A 21,423-nucleotide genomic window follows, 5' to 3' on the forward strand; every position below is an offset into this window, starting at 1 on the left:
TCATACAGTTCGCCAGATATTACCATCATATTTCAAGTAACTCGCACTATTTCCCAAGTGTTGGTATTATTCACCCAGATACTCACATCATTTATTTTATACTGTAATACATTATATGTTTCCAATAACAATACTCCAGGGCACCCACACAATATTCCAATGGTTGTCAACAGATTCTAGTAATTCACGTCATATGCCAGGTACTGGCATCAAATGGCCGGTAGTAATACGATATGCCAGGTTTGCCATCATATGCCCAAGTGATTACATCACATGTCAGGGTTGTACATCTTTTGCCTGGGTATTCACAACATTTCATATGTATTGTCAGCCACATGATAGGTTTTCACACAATTTACGAAGTATTGCCATCATATTCCAAGGTATACCTATCATTTGGAAGGTATTGTCATAATTAGCCCAAGCTATCCCACCATTTTCCAGGTATTGTCATGATCAAGCCAGGCATTGACAGAATATGCCAGATACTGTCAGCCTATGCCTAGTTACTAACACCATTCACCATTATTGTTCCAGGCATTCACATCATTGTATAGGTACTGCCAGTACTCACACCAATTTATAGGCATAACCAACATTTGGCACATGTTGCCAGAAAGAGCACATGCACTGTGACCATTTAGCAGGTATTGTCATCATGTGCCATTGTACCCATACAATTATCATGGTAATTGCCAGAAATGCCACGGAACACACACCGATTTTCCAGAAATGTCATATTACCAGGTAGACATAATTTGAAAGGCATTGCCCAGAATTTACCCTCTCTGAAAGCCTTCTTCTGGGACTGAAGCCTATTTTTACAGTTTAGGTCGTGGGCAGTCTTTTTAAAAAATCTTAATCATCATTGCCTATTTTGGTTGTTTTCTCACCAAGAGGTGATTAGGCATATAGGGCCTCATTACGAGTATGGAGGCAGCCATGGTGCTATTAGCACCATGGCTGCCTCCATACTGGGCTCCAATACCGGGTTCCTGCAATGGGGAATTACCGGGTCATTCTAACATTGGAGGACCCGGTAATTCCTCCTTGAAGGAACCCATCCCCATTCCCATTTGAGCCGCCATAGGGCTCAATAGGAATGGGGAGGGAGGTAATAACGGGCACATTACAACTGGCCCATTATTACCTCCCTCTTCCCCTCGCGGGACCCGGAAAGGAGGGCTGGTTTTACCAGGCGTCCTTACAGGGTCCCGCAAAGGGAACCTCGTAATTGCTCATCCCGTAATGAAGGGTGCCGGTCCCGTACCGGCACGCTTCATTACGGGAGCGCAAGCCTTGTAATGAGGCCCATAGTATGAGTGTCAGGATTGTGAAACTTCAGTTTCTTACTTTCTCTAAATCAGGTAAGAAGTATGATCCCTTCCTGGGCGGCACAGTGTCCGCCCTGGTTATCATACAAGTAGAAAGAGGAGGCACAGATGGAAAAGCCATCATTAGGGAAAACTAACCAAGAACAGAAAAGAAAACGTAGGAGATAGATAAATGTCTAAGACCAGGATTAAGATAATCACTGTAATGAGTCAATATGAGGAAGTACAGCACAAACATTGTGATTCTGCCTCTCCCAGTTACTTGCCCCTCAAGTAGTACACTCTATCCAGCGGCTGGCGGGCTCACTGCAACCCTTCTGATGCCTGACATCCCAACAGTACTGAATGGTACCACCATTCTGGAGCAGGAGGATTAAATATCTAGTATCCTGGAATGTGAAAGTCACTCATCACCTGCTGTTACTGTTGCTGGTGAGATGGGGCCACATCAACACTTTTGACCAGCACCGATGTACTCATCGAAGCAGCCATGTCAAAATACTTATCCTGTAATTGCCAGAATGGCCATGGAAGCTGGAGTCCGATGAATACCTTCTCTGAAATACCTACTTGCCACCACCGGACCTCTGCTCCAAACCTTATGCTGCAGCTTGGCAAACCCGCCCTACCCCTAGAGCCCAGATTTATTAAGCAACTTGTAATTAAAATGACATATCGACTGAGGTGGTTGGAAATAGGAGTGTGATGAGGTTTAAACATAACACGCATAAGGTGTAGCATAGGGCTCACCCTCCGCCTTCAAGCGCAGACAAAGGTGGTAAGGGCCCACCAGCCCGTGCCTCAGTGAGGGCTCTGGGGCATTTCCATCCCTTTTCACGTCCGAATTCCTGGGTGATCACTGTTAGCACCCCGCAAAGAAAATTAAGCATAACATGTCAGACAGTCTTTGTTAACAGTTCCACCAGCCTCAAGTTCTCTTTTTACAGTTCACATGATTTTGGGTTTCTCCCTGACATGAAGTCTTTTTGGTTCTTTGTTACAGACGAAGAAATGTCGTCTGGCTTGCTTTACGACCTAGCTGCCACTGTGTCTCTGGTGAGTCATGGGAAGGATTGGAGCCATTCTTTCAGTCCTGGACACAGCGAACTGGGGGTGTCTGCTCAAATTCCTCAAGGATTGGTTTAAGAGTGCCTTTTGGACTCCCTTCACCGTGGTCCTGATTTCTATCCTCTTTCCCTGCGTCCTACTCTGTCTGTACCTCTGCCTCGTCAATGTCATGACATGTGCTTGTTCCTCCTCCCACCATGTGTTTAAACACATCGGATAAGGATGCATCTCTTTCCCCGCCAGCTTGGGCAACTCTCACCCTCTTATTCCTTGCTGTGCTCTCTGTCCTCCTAATGTTTCCTGTCTTCCACTAACTCGTGCTCAGCTTCGGCCACAGACTGATTCTTTACTCCTGCTACCTCCTGATGTTCATCGCTTACCTTTGCGAAGGCATCACGAAGCAAGACACAGACAACAGATTCAAAGTTCAAACAAAAGGTCTTTATTAACTTAAATGTCAGAATGGTGTAAGGCCTAACTTGCCCTATACTAAGGTGGGGTTTCCCTACGTAAATAAACTAAGGATAGTATGCGTCAGTAAGTTAAACTTAAAAGTCTGTCTGTGTCCAAAACCTACCCTTGCCCTCACAACTAAGGCTAAACAATGTGGAGGGATGTCAGCAACCAACTTAACAGTGTTCAAACTAAAGTTCTGAGTTTTTTCCAGTTCCAGGCTCGGTCTTGGGTTTCCCTTCCCGAAGTTCAACTCAGCTCCACAAGGCTTCAAATTCACAGTCAAATCCACTTGTTTGGCTTGCCTTTTATTTTCGTCCCTTGCACAACTTTTAGGCCGACCAACCTCAGCCTCTTGACGCATTTTGGTTCACTCCAAAAAAGGATTCCTCAGGCTAGGCGCAGTTGTCAGACCACACGATTCACCCACCAGCGGTCGCACAATCGATACTCGTCGCCACTTTACAGCAGTTCATACTTTCTCATAGGACTTCCTTGACTACACAGGTTTCTTTCTGCATATGTGTTGTAAGTCCACTTATTCTTCTGATGCACTTTAATGGCCTCTTTCCTTTCTCAACATGTGACTCTCACACACTGTCCTTTGTGGTATTTCTTCTGGTTACCACCTTGCTTCCACCATATCCAATAGTGCCTTGCTTTGTGCACTTTTCCACTTGGTTTATAAATGCTGTTTCTTTAACTTTGTCTCGTTCACAAATGCTCTTCATGTTCTGTTTCATTCATACGATATTTTCATATCTTTTCTATAATTTAGCATTCAAACATATTCATGCTTGGCACCTTATTTGATATTCAATAATTCATCTTTGGTCTTCTGACCAATTTATTATTATTCAAAAACGTATCTCCTGCTTGGCAAATTGTTTGGCATTCAATAGTTTACTTTTCTGCTCTACAGACCCATTTGGCTTGCATTCGACTTTGTTCGACCTCCGCCATCACCCGCACAATGACCCTGCAGTGCCCCGGCCTGAGTGAACCTTCCACGTCACTCATTGGTGTTTGGCTGCTCCTCCAAGTGCACTGCTCTCGTTTGTGGGTTCTCCTTTCACTCACTAGGGGGTCCAAAAAGCAGAGGTTGGTAGCTTCTCAGTGCTTCCCACTCCCAACGGGTAACACACAGCACTGGGCTACTCTCAGCTTCAGATCCTCTTGCGGCCTACGGTGGCCTCAGTGTCTTCCGGGCTTTCCTTCTTGCAGCATCCTTTTCACCAGTTCATATGTTGCCTGATCCCCCTTGGATGGCCACACTCTCCGGGCCAGCTGCTCTCTTTATCTGCTATCTCTGCCTCCCTTTATAAACCTGCAACCAATTAACAGCTTGCAGGTGTGAACACTCAATGTCACGTCCCTGACCATAATTATTGGGACATGCCTGACCCTCACAATACTTATCAGACCTCTTCCTCGTCTCAGTACCAGAGTGGTGAAGTGAGCTGTTAGTGTTCACTACTCTGTTGCCTCTTCCTCTTCCCAGTACTTTGATTGTATGAATGTGAAACCGTGAGTTTATGGAACAGAGGGGAAGAATGATAACGCCCTCTAACTGTCAGTGAAGGGTAGAGGGTATTCTGATAGGTTCTAGATTTTATTCGAGGGGTTAAATGTGTGTTTAGTCTATCTACATAAGGAGGGTTTCTTCTTTTGGTTTTCTGCCTTGTCCTTCAATTGGAATGATGTGTCTGGGATCCCTTTTCCCTGGAAATCTGGGCGGGAGGTTGACAATACCCTATGAAGGCCTCCGGAATGGATGGTTCATCATGAAAGGGAAACAGGGAATACTCCCCCCAATTCCCAAGGACCCTCCACTCAGGTGATCCTTCCTCACATCTCCACCCCCTGGGCCAGGATCCAAAAGTGATGGCCTTTCCCTGGCCACCTGAGAAGAGGATCCAAAGGGAGTAGATGTGAGGACGCCCTCAGATTCTTCACACCACCTCCTGATACTCTCCTTCTGCCACCTCATGATTATTATCTCCTGCAACTTCCTGATGTTCACTCTATTTTATTGAGCATAAGCGTAACACACTTTATGCAACAGAATTGTGTTTCAAAGTGTCACTTCTCAGCATCTCCTGATACTCTCCTCTTACCTCTTCTACCTCTTCTTCCTTGCTACCTCTCTTGCTCCAGCCTTCTTCTCCTACTTCTCTCCTGAATCGATAATTCACTTCAAATTCTGCTTTTTGTCTTCCTCTCAAAACATGCACACTTCTCTTTTGGGACGGTGCTTATATACACTAGCAGCCTCTCTCAGTGGGTGGACTAACAATGATTATTTGACTTCAGATTGCTCTGTACAGTTTCGACACTGGGATCAGCTGTGTCTGATATGGTAGCATTTTCCTCTCTCACAATGGGGACTGAGATTTAGTGGCCAGGACCACCCACCTTGATCGGGGCAGCAGGACTTTTCCCTCATTTGCGTGAATACTCAATTCCCAAAATGGAGCTGCATCTGTGTTCTTGTGCTCAGTGAGTGTTTGTGTGGTGCTATTAATTAGAGTGATATTATTGTAAAACTTGCCTCCTTCGCCCGCAGCTGATGTTGTGGGGCACATTGACATACTGTGTTGCTGAACTGCTGACCATCCCCATACAATGCTGCATTTTTAAGGGCTAGTAGCATTTTCGTTGTTCATTTGGTGACCCATACCCAATCATGAGAGCTAAATTGGAAAAACCAGGGGATGCTTCCATTAGCACTGATGGGCCCTTCAACCACTAAGTTGGGGGAGGTATACATTCTCATTGGTCCCCCCACTAGATTTCCCCAAAAGAAGGCAGGGGACTTTCTCAAAGTAAGTATGATAAAATACTAACCCCAGATAAACCTACAGTAGTAATCTGCTTTTCAACCATGCCTGACATCCATCTCTGCATGAGAGCACTTTCCTAACTCTGTAATTGCTGGGATCCACTGTGAGTATTGATGGACGATTAACCTCATGCCCTTCCAAGTTCTGTGCCATGCAAATACCTTATATTTTTATGATGGCTTCATCACACTAATCTCTCCACATACACTTAGCACTTCTTCTCAACAGGTTCATTAAATGGGGTGGGGGTTATGCTGCAAACATCTGCATTAATTTGCCATAAAATCCAGTTCACTCTGAGAAGGATCCCAATTCCTCTTTGTTGCTTGGGGTGGAGCATCTTTTATTACATTTAGAAGCCTTCTCTGGTCTTCAGTCCTTACCACCTCACAGTGTGTCTATGGTACTCTACGTTATTCATCCTAAACGTATATTTACTTGGTTCTATAGTTCAACACATGGCTTTTAGACTCCTCAGCACTCAGTTTACTATTATGTCATGGTCTTTCTTCCTTCGTGCATGCAATAATATATCATTATTTGCAAGAACTCCCTGCATTCCTTCAAACATGTGTCACCACCCTCTGAAACTTTTCTGGAAAGGCTAAACCAAATGGCATCTTGTTATAGCTATAGGGGTAATGAATGACATCAGCTCTCTGTTTGCCTTGACAAGTGGTATTTGGTGTTGCGCTGCAGGAAGTTTAAGTGTCACAAAGGTATCTGCTCCTGTGATGTTATTGTGCTTCCCTGATATAATGGGCATGGGAAACCTGCCCACAATTATGTGCTTATTTGTGTCTCTAAGGTCAACACAAAGTTTGGCCTTGCCATTTGCGTTCTTTGCTACGACAATATGAATGAGCCATTCATCAGAGTTTATTGGTTCTATGATTCCTTCCTTCACCGATATATGTATCTCTTTTTTGACCTCCTCCATGAGGTCAAATGGAATGCATCCTGCTTTGTGCATCATGGTTTTGGCATTTTGCCTTAGTTTAATTCTATGAAAACATCCTTGAAGTTCTCCCATAGCTTCCACACATAGAACTTTTTCTTGGATGTTGGGGTCCAATTTGATAGTTTGCCTTCCATGGTCTCACCATCCTAGTGCATTATCCACTTTTTTTTTTAGCCATTTACATCTTAATTAGAGCCATGCAATCCTTACATTTTATTAAGAACTGGGCAAACCTGCACATAATTATCTTCCAGCCTGGATTTCTTATGTCCAGCTTTTTGATGGTGTTGTTTAGCATGTGCTATAAAGGTTTCTCTCATTATCCTTTCTTTATTATTGTGTATGGCTAAGATGATTCAGTCAACAAGTCCACATCTAAACCATTGACTTTCATAGTACACTTGACTTGTGACTCCCATGCCATGACCATTTCTGTCTCTGATATGTCTGTTTACTGCACACAGTTCACTTTCTTCTTCCTCCTTCATGCTGCACCAAAATTACCTGTGATCCTACTGTTGTTGCATCATTGGCTAACAGCTGTAAAGGACCTATTTAGTATATAGTTTGCAAAGTGATCTATCCAGACTGGAGATATGCAAAATTAAAAGCTCTGCAATACAGTGCCAATGCCTGAAATCTTTCTCCACCAAGCAAATCGAAAGAACACATCTACCGCCATTTACATCAAAAACTAAAAATATCACTAGCGGTGTACCACATGATCAAGACTGTCCCTGCTTTTCTTCAACATCTACATGACCCCCTAATGAAACTTATTCAAACCCATGGAATGAAGGCCTATAACTATGCAAACGACACCCAACTCATGTTCAAGATAACGTCCGACCAAGACCCTGACAACACCCTCAACAAATGCCTCACTGACATGAACATCTGGATGACAAACAACAATCTCAAGCTAAATCCAACCAAAATACAAATAATCATCTCCCCACTGGAAGACAATGCAACACAGGCATATCTGACCTGGCCACTGAGCATGGGAACCCAATCGGAGACATTGGGCCTCATTACGACTTTGGAGGCAGCCATGCCCTTAATAAGAGCATGGCTGCCTCCAAAATCGGGTCCGGGTTCCCTGAATGGGGAAATACTGGGCCATTCCGAGTATGGAGGGCCCGGTATTTCCTCCTTCAGGGAACCCGGGCCCAGTCCTTCCCCATTCCCATTCGAGCCCTCATAGGGCTCAATGGGAATGGGGAGGGAGCTAACAACGGGCCCATTACGAACGGGCCCGTTGTTAGCTCCCTGGTCCCCTCGTGGGACCCGGTATGGACGTCTGGAAAAACCAGACGTCTAGAACGGGTCCCGCGAGGGGAACTCGTAATTGTGCCGAATGGGTTTAACAGCGCCGGCACCATTACCGGCACCGTAAAACCCATTCCGCACAACTCATAATGAGGCCCACTGACAGTGACACAAAATCTGGGAATCCTTGTGGACAACGGCCTCTCTTTGGAACCACAAAGCAAACAAATGTTTCTACCTCCTGTGATTAATAAAGGGGGATCCTTCCTTAATTCAATTTCTCACAAAGAACACTTGCAATCATCTCCTTGGTATTATCAAGAATGGACTATGCAAAAAGTCCCTACCTTGGAATGCCAGAATGCCTCACAAAAAAAAGACAACACATCTAAAATACTGCAGCCAGACTACTCCTGAGACTAAATAGTAGAGACCACATCACACCGGCCCTGTGAAGTCTACACTTGTTACCAGTAAAGAAACTCATTAACTTCAAAGCCCTTTGCATTGCCCATTAATCACTACACAGACAAGGAGCCAATTCCTCCTAGCAAAAATCTCCTGTTACCAACCAGGAAGAGATTTAAGATCAAGCAACGAAAATTAGAAACAAGACACTATGAGAAAAGGAAATCTGAGGGAACTGCCTTCTCCTATCTGATAGCCAAACTATGGACCTCGATACCAAAAGAAATAGCAAACGACTAAAATCCTGGCTATTCAACTCATTGAGATGAACCTAGACTAGCACCTCAACAAACCATACACCTAGACCAAAAACAAAGGACAAAACAGAATGAAGAATTGTCAATAAAACTACTCAACACCCAGATATCACCAGAAAACAACTAACCCCCTTCTCTTTTCCACATTCTCACACCTCTCATGTACTATATACACCAAGAAGGCTAGTAAAACAACCCACCAAAAACACGCAAACACGCAAACCACACCCCCCACTCTAATCATGCTGCAAACCCAATACCTGCAGACAACTGAAACACTGGACGCCAGCCTTCGGGACACAACAAGACCAGTGCACATAAAGCAGACCTAGAAAGCTTGCATGCACAGACTCCAGTTTCTTCTGGTTCTGCACACATCAACATATGAGCACAACATCTATCCTATCCCTCTGTCCCTTACTAACCAACCCTACCCACATTTCTTACAGAGCCACATGAGCGCTTGGAGACCATACAAATGGCAGCGAGCGAGGTTTAAATCAACATATCATAACATCTTTCCATACCTAAAGCACTTAACTTTCTCCATACCAATGTTCTTTTGTTGTTGATTCTTGTTTGGGCCCTTGCTCACCTGTTTTCTGTTTTCTTGATAACCACATTAACAGACATTGATACTTCTGCTTCACCTTCTGTCTTTTTTAGATACACCGCCTTTGCACATAGTTCCGTGTGTTTCATGATATTAGATAGTGCATCTTTCCTTCGATCATGGGGTTTCTGCACATCCAGAGGCACTTTTTAACCATGCTGTTGTTGGTATAAATAATTATCTGAGCCTAGAAGAGAGGTGATGAATTAATACCGCTGGGGTATGACCAGTAAGAAAAAGAGACACTATAAGACTAAGAACTGATAATATTAGAAGTTGAGAAAGGGGCGTAGGAAAACCCTGATAAAGTATTCCTGGAGGGGAGACCTGGAAGGAAACTGCAAGTAACAATCTGAGCATCAAGAAATATCATAGTGGAGGACATTCTAAAAAGGAGGCCGCAGAAAGTACACGAGAGAATAGTGTTCTTGATCGCAGTGATTATCGGTCTAACCGGGAGGTGTTATAATTCAAGAGACTATTGAATGAACTGGAGGAGGGGTCAGACAAAGACAAATCATTCCCTGGTCTATTTTTATGTTATTTGGAATTGGTGGCAGTGCCAGATAGTGTAGCTTGGACGGAGGACATATTTTCTTATGGACTTTATGAGACTGGTCAACCACTTTTAGCTTCTTTAGATAGGTAGGGTACTCCCTCTAGTGATAGGGAAAGTTAGGCCTTCTACTTATAATTTACATTTAAAGAACCTAAACCATGTCGTCAGATTCCTTCTTCCGACCCATCACAGTGGACTCAGGAAAGGTTGAAGATATAGGTTTATTGATTGATGGTTGCAACCCTGAGGTCACCAGTCAGTGCACTCTGCTGTCTTGCTCCAACCGGCTCCTTCTTCTGGGTTTTGACCCCTCACATTCTCTCAGCACCAGTGACCACACTCCTTAGGAGTTCCTCTTCCTTACATTCTACACCTCCCATGCAATTAACAACTCCATCTCTACAACGTTATAATATATCACATTTACCATCCATAACATGCTCAGGGGACCCACCTCATAATCTATCAACATTATACTTCCATTTCCTTAGTGACCAAGCACTCTCTTTTCTATGGCAAACTACTTGCTCTCACATAAGATGAAAGAGCAATACGAATGTAATGTGAAATGCACTGTAAAAAACGTAATGTTAATTCTCATCATTCCAAGCCAGCCAAATGGCCATTCCACCAATCCTTGAAAGGACAACACTCGCTTTAGATCACACACACCTCTCTTAAACAGTGCATTTTGGCTTTCCTCTAGACCCTTGGTTGATGGCCCATAACACAAGAAAATTGGGCAGAGTAATGCATAGTTGTTAATAAGTGTTACAGCAATTCTAAGCTTTTAATGATTGAAATTCTGCAATGAGGGTCATAACCCATGTGAGTGGTCAGATGTTATATTAAGCCACTGTGAAACATGTTTGCACACCAAACGCAATGCGTTTGAAAGAAGCACAAGTTACTTATTGTTGAAACACTACAGCAATATGGACCCCGTAACAAAAACCTGGGTGCCATATTGAGTGGTATGTCTCTTTTTGTACACCTATGGTATAAAACAGTGGAGCATGGAAGTGCCAGCAACAAGCGTAAGTGAAGGAGCAGGAGTTTACAGGCAAGTGGTGTGGTAAAGTGGAAGACAGATCCTGGAGCGTTAAACAATCGCTAAACGGATATCCGGCTCATGCTGCTTGTGTTGATATGAAAGACAGTAGACCAGGCACCAGGAATACGAAAGGATGACCGCAGACATGATCCAGGAGAGAAGTGGTGAGAGCATGGAGAGGGATCTAGCTGTTGAAGGGGAAAACATGAAGCAAATGTGCAGATGCAAGGCCTAGAGACATGTTGGAAGCAGGATGGAGTAGACAGGCAGAGTGAGTGGGGCGATCAGGTAAATGCCCTAATGCCCTCCTTGGCATTGCAGTCAAATTCCAACAATTAAACTGATTGGCTGTGATGACCAAACATTCTGCTGCACGTGCTAATTTTATACAAGTTTTAATCTTTTACGTTTTTTCTGAGCACCTGTGAGCACTTATCTAGAGCGCACTAGTGGAAGCTTTAAGTAACATCACTGGAGACAGCTAAAGCTAAACTAGGTTGGTAGTTAAAGAGGGGTAGCATGTTACATAAAACCTATAGAACCAACATTACATCAGTATTGCAGACATCCTCATGTTATTTATTTGCACAACAGCAATATTCCTTACTAGACTATGGGCAGAAAATATGGTACAGGCCCCAAGAATACAGGATCTAGTGTTCAAAGTTATAGCTCAATTTAAAAGATCTATTGAAGAACATTTGAAGTTCTATACCTCCATGGTGTACTTGCAGGTTACTTGGGATGCAGCCATGAATAGAGTTAGACTACTCCCCACAGTGGGAAGATTCACTACGTTTTCAATATGGGATTACTTGGTACTCCTAAACGTAGATACCAAACTCATGCCCTACAGGAAATAGTTAAGGCCCAATGTTAACCAATGGACACATGAAGGTAGTAATGAAAGAGACGAGACGGGATGAGGAAGAAGAGCCAAGGGATTAGGAGGAGGTGTGAGGATCAGTGCAGGGAGTGATGCAGAATAAATACTATCAGAAGGAGAGAGTGGTACGTAGAAGGTAGGAGTGAAGCAAAGAAGGTTAAGAAGTAAAGGAGAAAGTGAGGAGGTTCAAGGACTAGACAGCAAGGCCGGGGAGGCTCCAGGGGGGCAGGTCGACCCTAGGCATGACCAGAAAGTGAAAGGAGGAATGAGAAAGGGACAATGAGCTTACAGACAGCTCAGAAAGATGAAGTGGCAGAAATCCTGGGGTACACTAAGCCATAGCCAGGGGTTATCACTCCCTGGCTAGAATACCTTCAGAACCATCTGCTCACAAGACTCTTGCCTACCATAGCTGTGGTATAAGAGACCTTGGAAAGCCCAGGACTAGATTGGATGAAAGAATAAGGTTTGGAAACCTGCAACATAAGCCCAGATACTCACACCATTGTCCAGCTGTTGCCACCTTATGGCCAGGTAATACCATTATAACAGTGCCTGTCAAATGCCTATCCATGCCTACACAAAATCTAATACTGTTGCTTTTGACAATGCTTGCTTCATGCGGCTATGCATCTGTGTTCTGCATCAGTACTATAGTCCAATTACCTTCATTATGACTGCTTTTGCTAAAATGTTTCAATAAAAATGTGAAAATTATCGTCCAATCTCACTACTGAATATGGATATGAAAATGTTGGCAAAAGCTTATGCAAATAGACTGAGTTTGTGCATTACAGATGTGAAACATGCGTCAGAGATGGGGTTCGTTAGTCAGAGATATGGGTATGACAACATTAGGATGATTGTTAATCTACTTGGTCATAAATTTGGTGGCGACAACAATGCAGCTTTGATTTTTTGGGATGCTGAAAAAGCATTTGATCCGGACCTTTCTAGAATTTACATTACACAGGATGGGTTTTAAAGACATTTTTGTGAAAATGGTACATTGTTTGCATAATGGTGTTGTAGCACACATTTGAGTTAATGGCGTACTGTCTACTGAGTTTCAACTACATGGAGAAACGGGGCAGTGTTGCCCATTGTCCCCTTTTTTGTTCTAGAGCCCTTGATAGCACTCATACGACAGGATCCAAATCTCTGTGGAATGAGGATTGGAGCTTTAGACACTAGAGTGTTGGCCTTTGCATATGGCAGAGTTTTTGCTCTCTTGAACCCGTGAGAATGTGGTTCTGTTTTAAGAGATATTTTTCATGAAGTGAGAGAGCTGTCATGACATAAAATTAACTGGTCTAAAACAGAGATATTCCAACAGTTTTAGAACCGACTTTCTTGATTGGAGTTGTAAGTAGTCTGATTATAGTGTGAAGTATTAAGGAATTACTTTGGTTCATGATTTAAAGAGAATTGTTGAAGTTAATGTCAATAAAGTGGTAGCTGATATGAATCAGGTAATAAGTAAATGGAGTCATGCTAACTTGAATGTGTGGGGAAGAATTAATGCAATCAGAATGGCATTACCTCCTAAAGCTCTCTATATCATTCAGTTGCTGCCTCTACTTTTTTTTTTTAAATGTTGAATAGTGTGGAGAAGGTTTATAAAGAATGTTTGTGGAGTGATAAAAAAAACAAAGAGAATTCCACGATACATTTCAGCATGTGATGTAGCAAATGGGGGCTTTGGCTACCCTGACCTGTGCAGGTATCATAAACGCTTCATACTTAATAAGTTGGCAATGTATTTTGGTGAGAACGAGGAGACTTTGCCACTGTGATTACTGAAGGAAGTTCAAACAGTTTTGCCGTTCAAGCCTGCCAATACCTACACTATGGGCCTCATCACGAGTTTGGCGGCAACCCTTAAATGCGGCAACCCTTAAATGCGGGGGTAATGGTATTACCGCCACATTTAAGGGTCTGCCAAATCACGGGTTTGGAAGGATTTACCCGCAGATCTGAGCTGGGGGGAAATCCATTTGGATTTTGCCGATTTTCGGTACTATTACCGCTGCGCTAATACTGCCGGCGGTAATAGCGCCGAAAATTCCCCATTGGGCCCAATGGGGAATGGGAACTTACCGTTCCACCAAACCTGTGATCTGGTGCTTATAGCACTGGGGGGTTTGGCGGTAACGCTAATAGCCCCAGTGGTAATACGGCAGGGGATAGCGGCCAACTCGTGATGAGGCCCATGTCTGAACCTCTGCATACTATTGGATTCCTTCCAACTATAACACTCACATGTAAGATATTGGTTGAATGGGTGAAAGATTGGCCAATGTTTGTGGTTGCATAAAAATGCCTCCTTGTGGAACAATCCGGATCTTCAAATACATAATAAGACGTTATGTTGGAAAAGGTGGATCAGTAAGGGTATTCTAGAGGTAAATGACCTGTTAGAAGACAATTATTTGAGTCGTTTTTATGTTTTATGTGATAAATACAATTTGCAAGCAAGGGATAAGAAGGGTTTCTTAGACACATGCAAGTTATTACCAGGAGAATTGCTTTAACAGAGGCTCCCTTGGCAGGCAAACCTGGGTTATCTGCGATTTTCGATATTCCACCCGAAAAGCTGTCCACGTTTTTCAGGCTTATGCCAACTGGGATTGAAATAACAAGCGGTTGGGAAGGACTGCAACAGAAATGGTCCATTGAATTGAGTCATGATTTGCCAAGTACGAATAGGATAAGGCGACTAAACTTGCTGCTTTGGCAAAACTGGACCTTAATCTACACCTTGTATGGCAAAAAATTCTGGGAAGGTTGTACTGGACGCCTGAAAGGAGGCATTCTTTGGGGCTCCTAGACACTGATCGCTGCTGGGGATGTGGGAAGGAGAGGGGGACACTAACACATATGCTATGGAACTGTTCAAGGGTTGGAGATTACTGGATGGGTGTGCTTGACGGGTTAGACCTAGTGGGTAACATTCCTATTGAACTATTCAAAGACATCCTGGATGTTCTATGATAACTTTAGGGGGACATAACTTGGGGGGTTACTTTTGGTACTAAACGTTGGATTGTATGAGTGCTTGTTTTAGCTCACCAGCAAATCTTAGGACTTTGGAAAACTAGGAAAAAACCTCAGTTAGATACCTGGCTGAATGACTTGCTGATCCTTTCTAACTATGAAAAAGTCATTTACAGGTGGAGGGAGAATTCTCACTTATGTGATGAAATATGGCCAGCGTTCAATGAACTGTATGGTTAGCCTCCGTTTGTTGCAAGTCATGTGATGTTCTGGTTTTGAGTATGATGTGGCAATGTAGTTGTTGTTTTTTGTATGTATTCAGTGTTTGTCTTGTACATGTTTGATTCTCTGGATTGTGCTAGGCTGTAACATGGGAATGTTAAAGCTCCATTTTACTATGTTTTAGATAGAGTTGGAAGTTTGACATGTCTTTTGTTTTTCCTTATTGAGCCATAAGTGTGTTAGCTATCTTGATATATGATATATCTATGAACTGGTTTATGGTAGTTTGAAAGACTGTGGGGCTCATTACGAGTCCGGCGGACCCGCAACGATTTACCAGCGCCTGACTTGCCGGTAACATCGGGGGATTACAACCCTGGCATTCAGGAAAGTCAGGCGCCGGTAAATTGTAATTCCCCATTCACATAGAGTCCCATACTCTATGGGAATGGGGAACACGAAAGCACCGGCCTTGTTTATAATGGTGCCGGTGCTTCAGTGACGGTCTGCTTACCGTGGCCACTGTGTCCGGTAGGGTCCGACCTGTCGGGCATAGCGGCACCGGCATGCTAACCTGTAATATGCCGGTCTGGAAACAACAGTACCGGTAAGCTTACCGGCACCGCTGTTTCCAGACCGCCAGGTTCAGAATGAGCCCCTATGAGTTGTGTACACCCTTATTATATTGGTAATAGCACTTGCTGTACACGAAAGTTATTAATAATATATATATTTGAAATGTGTCCTCTCCCAGTGGTAGAACAAAGGTTCTCTTATGGTGGATTGCTAATGTTGCTCTTGAAAAACCATTTGATTATTATTTCGATTTTGCCACATTTGAGGGGGTCAATGGACTGTGAGGGAGATTCCGTGGTTGATGGAAATGTGCTCAGTGCAGCATGTCAAGCTATGGGGTGCGGAATGAAGGAGGTGAGGGGGGACCCTCTCTGTGCACATGAGATCAGGTAACATATTTAGTAAAATTATGCAATATGGCCTTGCAAATGTTGTTACTAGTGTATCGGTTTATAAAGGACATTTTAGAGGGTATGACTGAACAGTTGCCTTGTCTGTAAATAATATATTTAAGCCAGCAGGCGAACGCTTTCTCAACATTGCAGTTAGAAGGGTGTGTACCACTTGGGTGCTTGAGATCTGAAGTATCAGAACTGTAATTCATGATAGAAAAAAGCATCTTTATGCGCCATTTAACAATAGTACAGGTGCCAGGCTCGCCTTGATCCAGCTTACACTGTCCCCCTGCATGGCAGCCTGAGCCCCACTCTCTACCTGATTGCAGACTTACCTGCCTGTATTGTTAGAAAATAGCAAATCCTTTTCGGTGTCTAGGCTGTCAAGTTCTTGAAATGTATTTGGTTCTCTTTTGAACTTTTCTCCACTAGAAGAAAGAAGACATTAGACACATACTCAATGTCTCTGCATTCATTATGCAACATTAGTTTACACCTGAGTCAGTGAATTTGTGAACTAAGATGAAAACCATAACCACCTGACAGCACAATTACATGAACACAGTTTTTTTTTTAAGTACACGTTAGTAGTGAAAACATGTTGTTTTGTAATTGGAAGTACTGGTAGTAACATTGTAATCCCTGTAATATGCAGCCTTTTCTAGTTTCCCAGACACCACCAGAAGTATACATTTATTCATGAAAGCTTAACGTTCACATTCTATCATATGCTTTTATCTGGAGCAGAAAATAGAACCCACTGTCACAGATGAAGAGAGATAAAAATCAATTACATTTATGAATTGAAAGAAGCCATGGAAATTGATCTAATTCAAACAGCGTAAACATTGTATATTTTGCAAATGTTTTATCCTCTTCTAGGCCAGAGACAAGAGTAGATAAACTGCACCCCCCGCACAAGGGTCCTGCAGGCTTGGGAATTTGGTATTACAGGGGAGCCCTTCTACAACACCAAAAGTCACCTGGGGGGCGGCGAGCCGTCATTGCCCACTCCCAGGGTATCCTTTCAGAGGCATAAGGATGCTACCCGGGAATGTTTGGGCCTCTCCACAGGTGAGCGGCGGGGGCGGATGGATGCACTCAAAGACTGGCTCCATTCCAAGATTAGGTGTGGAGAAGCACCGCAGTAGGAGTCAGGCTGGCTATTCCAGTAACTTTACATAATGTAGAAAAGTAATCATGAACAACGCTAGTAGTTATTGGTAAAGTCCAGTCATTAAACAGGCATTGCTCAGGCATTACACCACATGTTCAGGTATTCATAGCAATACACACGCGCACACGTGCACCCACACACGCGCACACTGTGCTTTAACACCTCTTTATTTTTAATATCTGAGGGCTCAATGTTGGTGTTAGACAAATGCCTAAAAGCAACTTGGGGATACTCTAGTACTACGGAGGGACATCTAAATGGAACAGTGTGTCACCATGGGACAGCATAAAAATGAGGCTTTCCTTGTATTTGACCCTTTAGCAAGTTCGGTTTTGGAATCTTAAGCCAAACTGAGTCTTGAGAGTCCTTGTCCCTCCTGGGACCCTAAACTACAAATAATGTCAAAAGGGCTGTTGTCATGACAGAAAAGCCCAAAACCTAATCTTAATGAGTTTTTTGCCTTCTGCTGAAGTCCATGCCTAAACTATCCAAAATAAAACAGTGCCTTCTGGGACGGCTCTTCTCAGGTCTATTCCCAGTACAGACTTTCCTCGGTCTTCCTGCTTCCAGAAAAACTCTCCCATGTATCAGATTCAACAGTTCTTTGCATTTGTTTCTTCGAGATGCTTAAAAGGGCCCTACCTGGGCGGTGGCTTCAGTTTTCCTCTTGGAGTTTGATATCAAGCTTTGGGCAGGCCTCTCCTGGATCTTGGCATCCCAATTTCCCCAGGTACTTATATTGTGGATATTGGGCCCTTCTGGTCAGTCTTCCTCTTCCAGGATTTCAAGAGCTTAGCAGCTCTCCTTTCAGCCTCCCCAGGCGTCCACTGCCTTCCCACGTGTAGCAGTCCTTCCAGACTGCCTCCTTCCTGTAGACTTACCTTTTAGCAACAGAGTCCCAGCAGCAACCTCCACCTCCTTCCCGTTCCAAGACCCCGATTCACTTTTCTAGCCCTATTTATACAGATGCGGCTATGAATGATTCTGATTGGTTCTTCCCCCTGTGCTCTTGTATTCACTCACAGGAGTGGACATTCCCCTTAGGCGTCTTTCTTTCCTTCATTATGTCATTACGAGTTGAGGTCAATGATTGGTTCATGGCATATTGGTTTCTATTAGGGTTTCATTGGAAAGGTGGGATTTAATATGCATTTGCAGGGTGCGATGTGATCTTGGAACCCCCTAAATTGAGTTTTCCAGCTCTGTGGCATTCCACATACCTGCTATCTCAAGAGGTTGGTTGTTATGGTGCTTGGACTGCTTTGTTGCAGCAAGAGGTGTTCTGGGAACTGAAGTCCTGTGAGTAAGTGACTTGTTTACCCTATGCAGAAAGTCACTGCCTCTCTCTGGGACCCCAAGTGAGTGCATTTGATGCTGTGGCCCCAAGCGTGAGGTCAGCACACCTCCTTTCCCCAGTATTGCTTGGCAATACGGTCAGCTGTAGCAGTGGTGGTCGAATGCAGCAAAAATGTGCTGGGCTCAGGAAATGAATTCCAACAACCTTTCTCTGAGAGGGGGCAAGGCTCCAGTGAGACCCTCTCCATTCACTCTCTGGTCCATTTCCGGTAGCAGCTGCACAACCCCAGTCCTTAGTTGCTCATTTCTCAAACTTGTTAAGATGGAGAGTTCGGGCAACTCACCACATGCCATCATGTACCTACAAAGAATAGCCAATTTTCACATCATTAGCATGCATTGCCATCAAAGCCATAGATACTCAGGCAATAGGCATTATATGGCAATGGATTTAGGACCAAGCCCTCACACTGGTTTCAAGGATATGGTCAATTAGGATAGCAGTGTAAACTGCCATTATGCCTAATTAGCATAATACTGTTAGCCTAACTAGCACAGCAGTGACATAGTCCCTTCTGCCCCGTTAGCACAGCAGTGTCCGATTCCATTGTATGCAGGTTGACAGAGCTAGACCAGATTGTATAAGTAGATTAAGCACGACAAGTGCAGAACCTAGTATGCCTAGTTGGCACAGCAAGGAGAAATTCTAGTATGCCCAGTTAGCATAGCAAAGGTAGATCATGGTGTGTCCATTTAGAGTATGGCGTGATATCAGTATGCTTGTTTAGCACTGGTAGGCCAGATTTCCTACGTCCAGTTAGTGCAGTAAGGCAAGATCCCAGTAAGGCTTGTTAGCACTGTAAAGGGAGATTCCAGTATGCCCAGTTAGCAGAGAAAAGGCAAAATTCCAATATGAGCAGTTAGCAGAGTGAAAGGCCTGATTTCACAGGTCTAGTTAGCACAGAAAAGGCAGATTTCAGCATGTCTTGCTACCACTGTAAAACCACATTCTAACAGGCCCAGTTAGGGCAGTAAGGGCAGATAGCATAGAAAGGGAAGAATCCAATATACCCAGTCAGCCTGGTAGAGGTAGACTCCAGTATCACCAGTTAGCACAGGAACGCCAGATTCCATAGGTCCAGTTACCACATTAAAGGCAAATTCCAATATGAGCAGTTAGCAGAGTGAAAGGCCAGATTTGATAGGTCCCGTAAGCACAGAAAGGGCAGGTTTCAGTATGTCTTGCTACCACTGTAAGGCCAAACCCTAACATACCCAGTTAGGGCACGTAGCAGAGAAAGGGAAGAATCCAATGTACCCAGTTAACCTGGTAGAGGTAGATTCCAGTATCACCAGTTAGCACAGGAACGGCACATTCCAATATGTGCAGTTAGCAGAGTGAAAGGCCAGATTTCATAGGTCTAGTTAGCACAGAAAGGGCAGAATTCTAGTATGTCGAGCTACCACTGTAAGACCAACTTCTAACATACCCATTTAGGCCAGTAAGGGCAGATAGCATAGAAAGGGAAGAATCTCAAATACCCAGTCAGCCTGATAGAGGTAGACTCCAGTATCACCAGTTAGCAGAGGAACGCCAGATTCCATAGGTCCAGTTAGCAGAGTGAAGGCAGTTTTCAGTCAGTGTATAGCATTAATATAGCGAGTCCAGAGTAGCTGGGTGTAGAAGAGGATTGGCTCGAACCTCCATTGGCTTCCTCTCATGCCCCTCCCAGTTCCCCCGTCTCCCAGCCACAACTTATCTGTCGAACCTAGTATGCGCTTGACAGAAGGGGGAGGGCTGGAACTTTTTTTGACAGTGGGAACAGGAGGTGCTCGTTCCTGCTGGCTCTGCTCACCCCCTTGTAAGTCCAGGCTTCTGCCAGGCCCAACTCAATCTGTGAGATATGCACTGGGTTTGATAGAAGAAGCAGGGACAGGGGACAGGGTTGCTTTGACAGGGGGCCCCCATTGCTTCTGTCAAACCCATTGCAGATTTGACAGAATGGATGGGGCCAAAGATAAGCAACTGCTGATAGGAAGTGGTGTAGGAAGGGTTTTTTTGGGCGCTGTTACCCGGGGCTCAAGGGGTTAACGCTCATGAGCCCCCTCCGTTGGAAAGGCGGAGTTTGACGGGGCAAGGGAGTTATGGGGCACGTGTGCAGCAAGGGCCGGTTCCTGCTTGGTTGTAGAAGAATAAAGAAGTTCCTCCTATCTATCCGTGTGTGCGTCCTTCATTGGGCCTAGCTCCCTAGGCAACATTTGGCGACGAGGATTTCTCCCGCACACTGGAGTCCTCCTCCTGCAGCAGTCCGCTCGTGGTGAGCAACCCATCGAACCTCCTCCTCCTGCTCCACCTCCGCGCAACATGGCACTCCGCCGGATCCGCCTCGCCGGACCTCCTCCACCGAAGCTCCGCGGAGCGATCCCGCCCGCGCCTCCATCCTGTACCCTGCCCGTCGACGCCTGGCCGCAGAAGAGGCCTGAATCGGCAAAAGCGGCGGACCCCTTTGCCGGGCGCCGGGTGCACGTAGGCTCGTCCTAGGCCCGACTACCTCGCCCCACACGTCGCCTACGCACGTGCGGGCCTCGTCTCCCAGGCGCCATGAGCACCTCCAACCCTGGGTCCAGCCAGGGCTCTCCTCAATTGCCGCGGGTGGCGAAGTCGATACAACTACGTCTGCCACCGCCGTTCACCATGACTCCTCAAGCCACCAAAGGCCCCAGGTGGACCGACTGGATGGATGATTTTCGTCATTTCGTGAGAGGATCCGGCGACGGGGACTCCCCCAACATGAGAGACATTTTCCTCAACCTGGTAGGGGGGGAAATCAAAACGGTTGTCAAGGCTATTCCGGCCGCAGACCAAGATACGTTTCCCAAGTTGATTGGTGCTTTGGACAAACTGCTGATCATCGAGGTCAACCGGGACTATGAAAGATATTTGTTCAACCAGTGCACCCAACTCCCACAAGAGACTGTCGACGAATTCATC

General features: G+C 44.6%; 1 protein-coding gene across 1 annotated transcript in view; it reads right to left on the reverse strand.

Moving 5' to 3' along the window:
* Positions 1 to 21,423, reverse strand: part of TRPM5 (transient receptor potential cation channel subfamily M member 5) — a 473,179-nt gene that overhangs the window by 200,016 nt on the left and 251,740 nt on the right. Inside the window, exon 14 of the mRNA XM_069625407.1 lies at positions 16,294 to 16,386. Within this exon, the coding sequence (XP_069481508.1) occupies positions 16,294 to 16,386 (93 nt within the window). The remainder of the gene's footprint in view (positions 1 to 16,293; positions 16,387 to 21,423) is intronic.

Source organism: Ambystoma mexicanum, chromosome 11 (assembly GCF_040938575.1).
Source record: "Ambystoma mexicanum isolate Mex_15411 chromosome 11, UKY_AmexF1_1, whole genome shotgun sequence".
In the NCBI taxonomy this organism is placed as follows: domain Eukaryota; kingdom Metazoa; phylum Chordata; class Amphibia; order Caudata; family Ambystomatidae; genus Ambystoma; species Ambystoma mexicanum.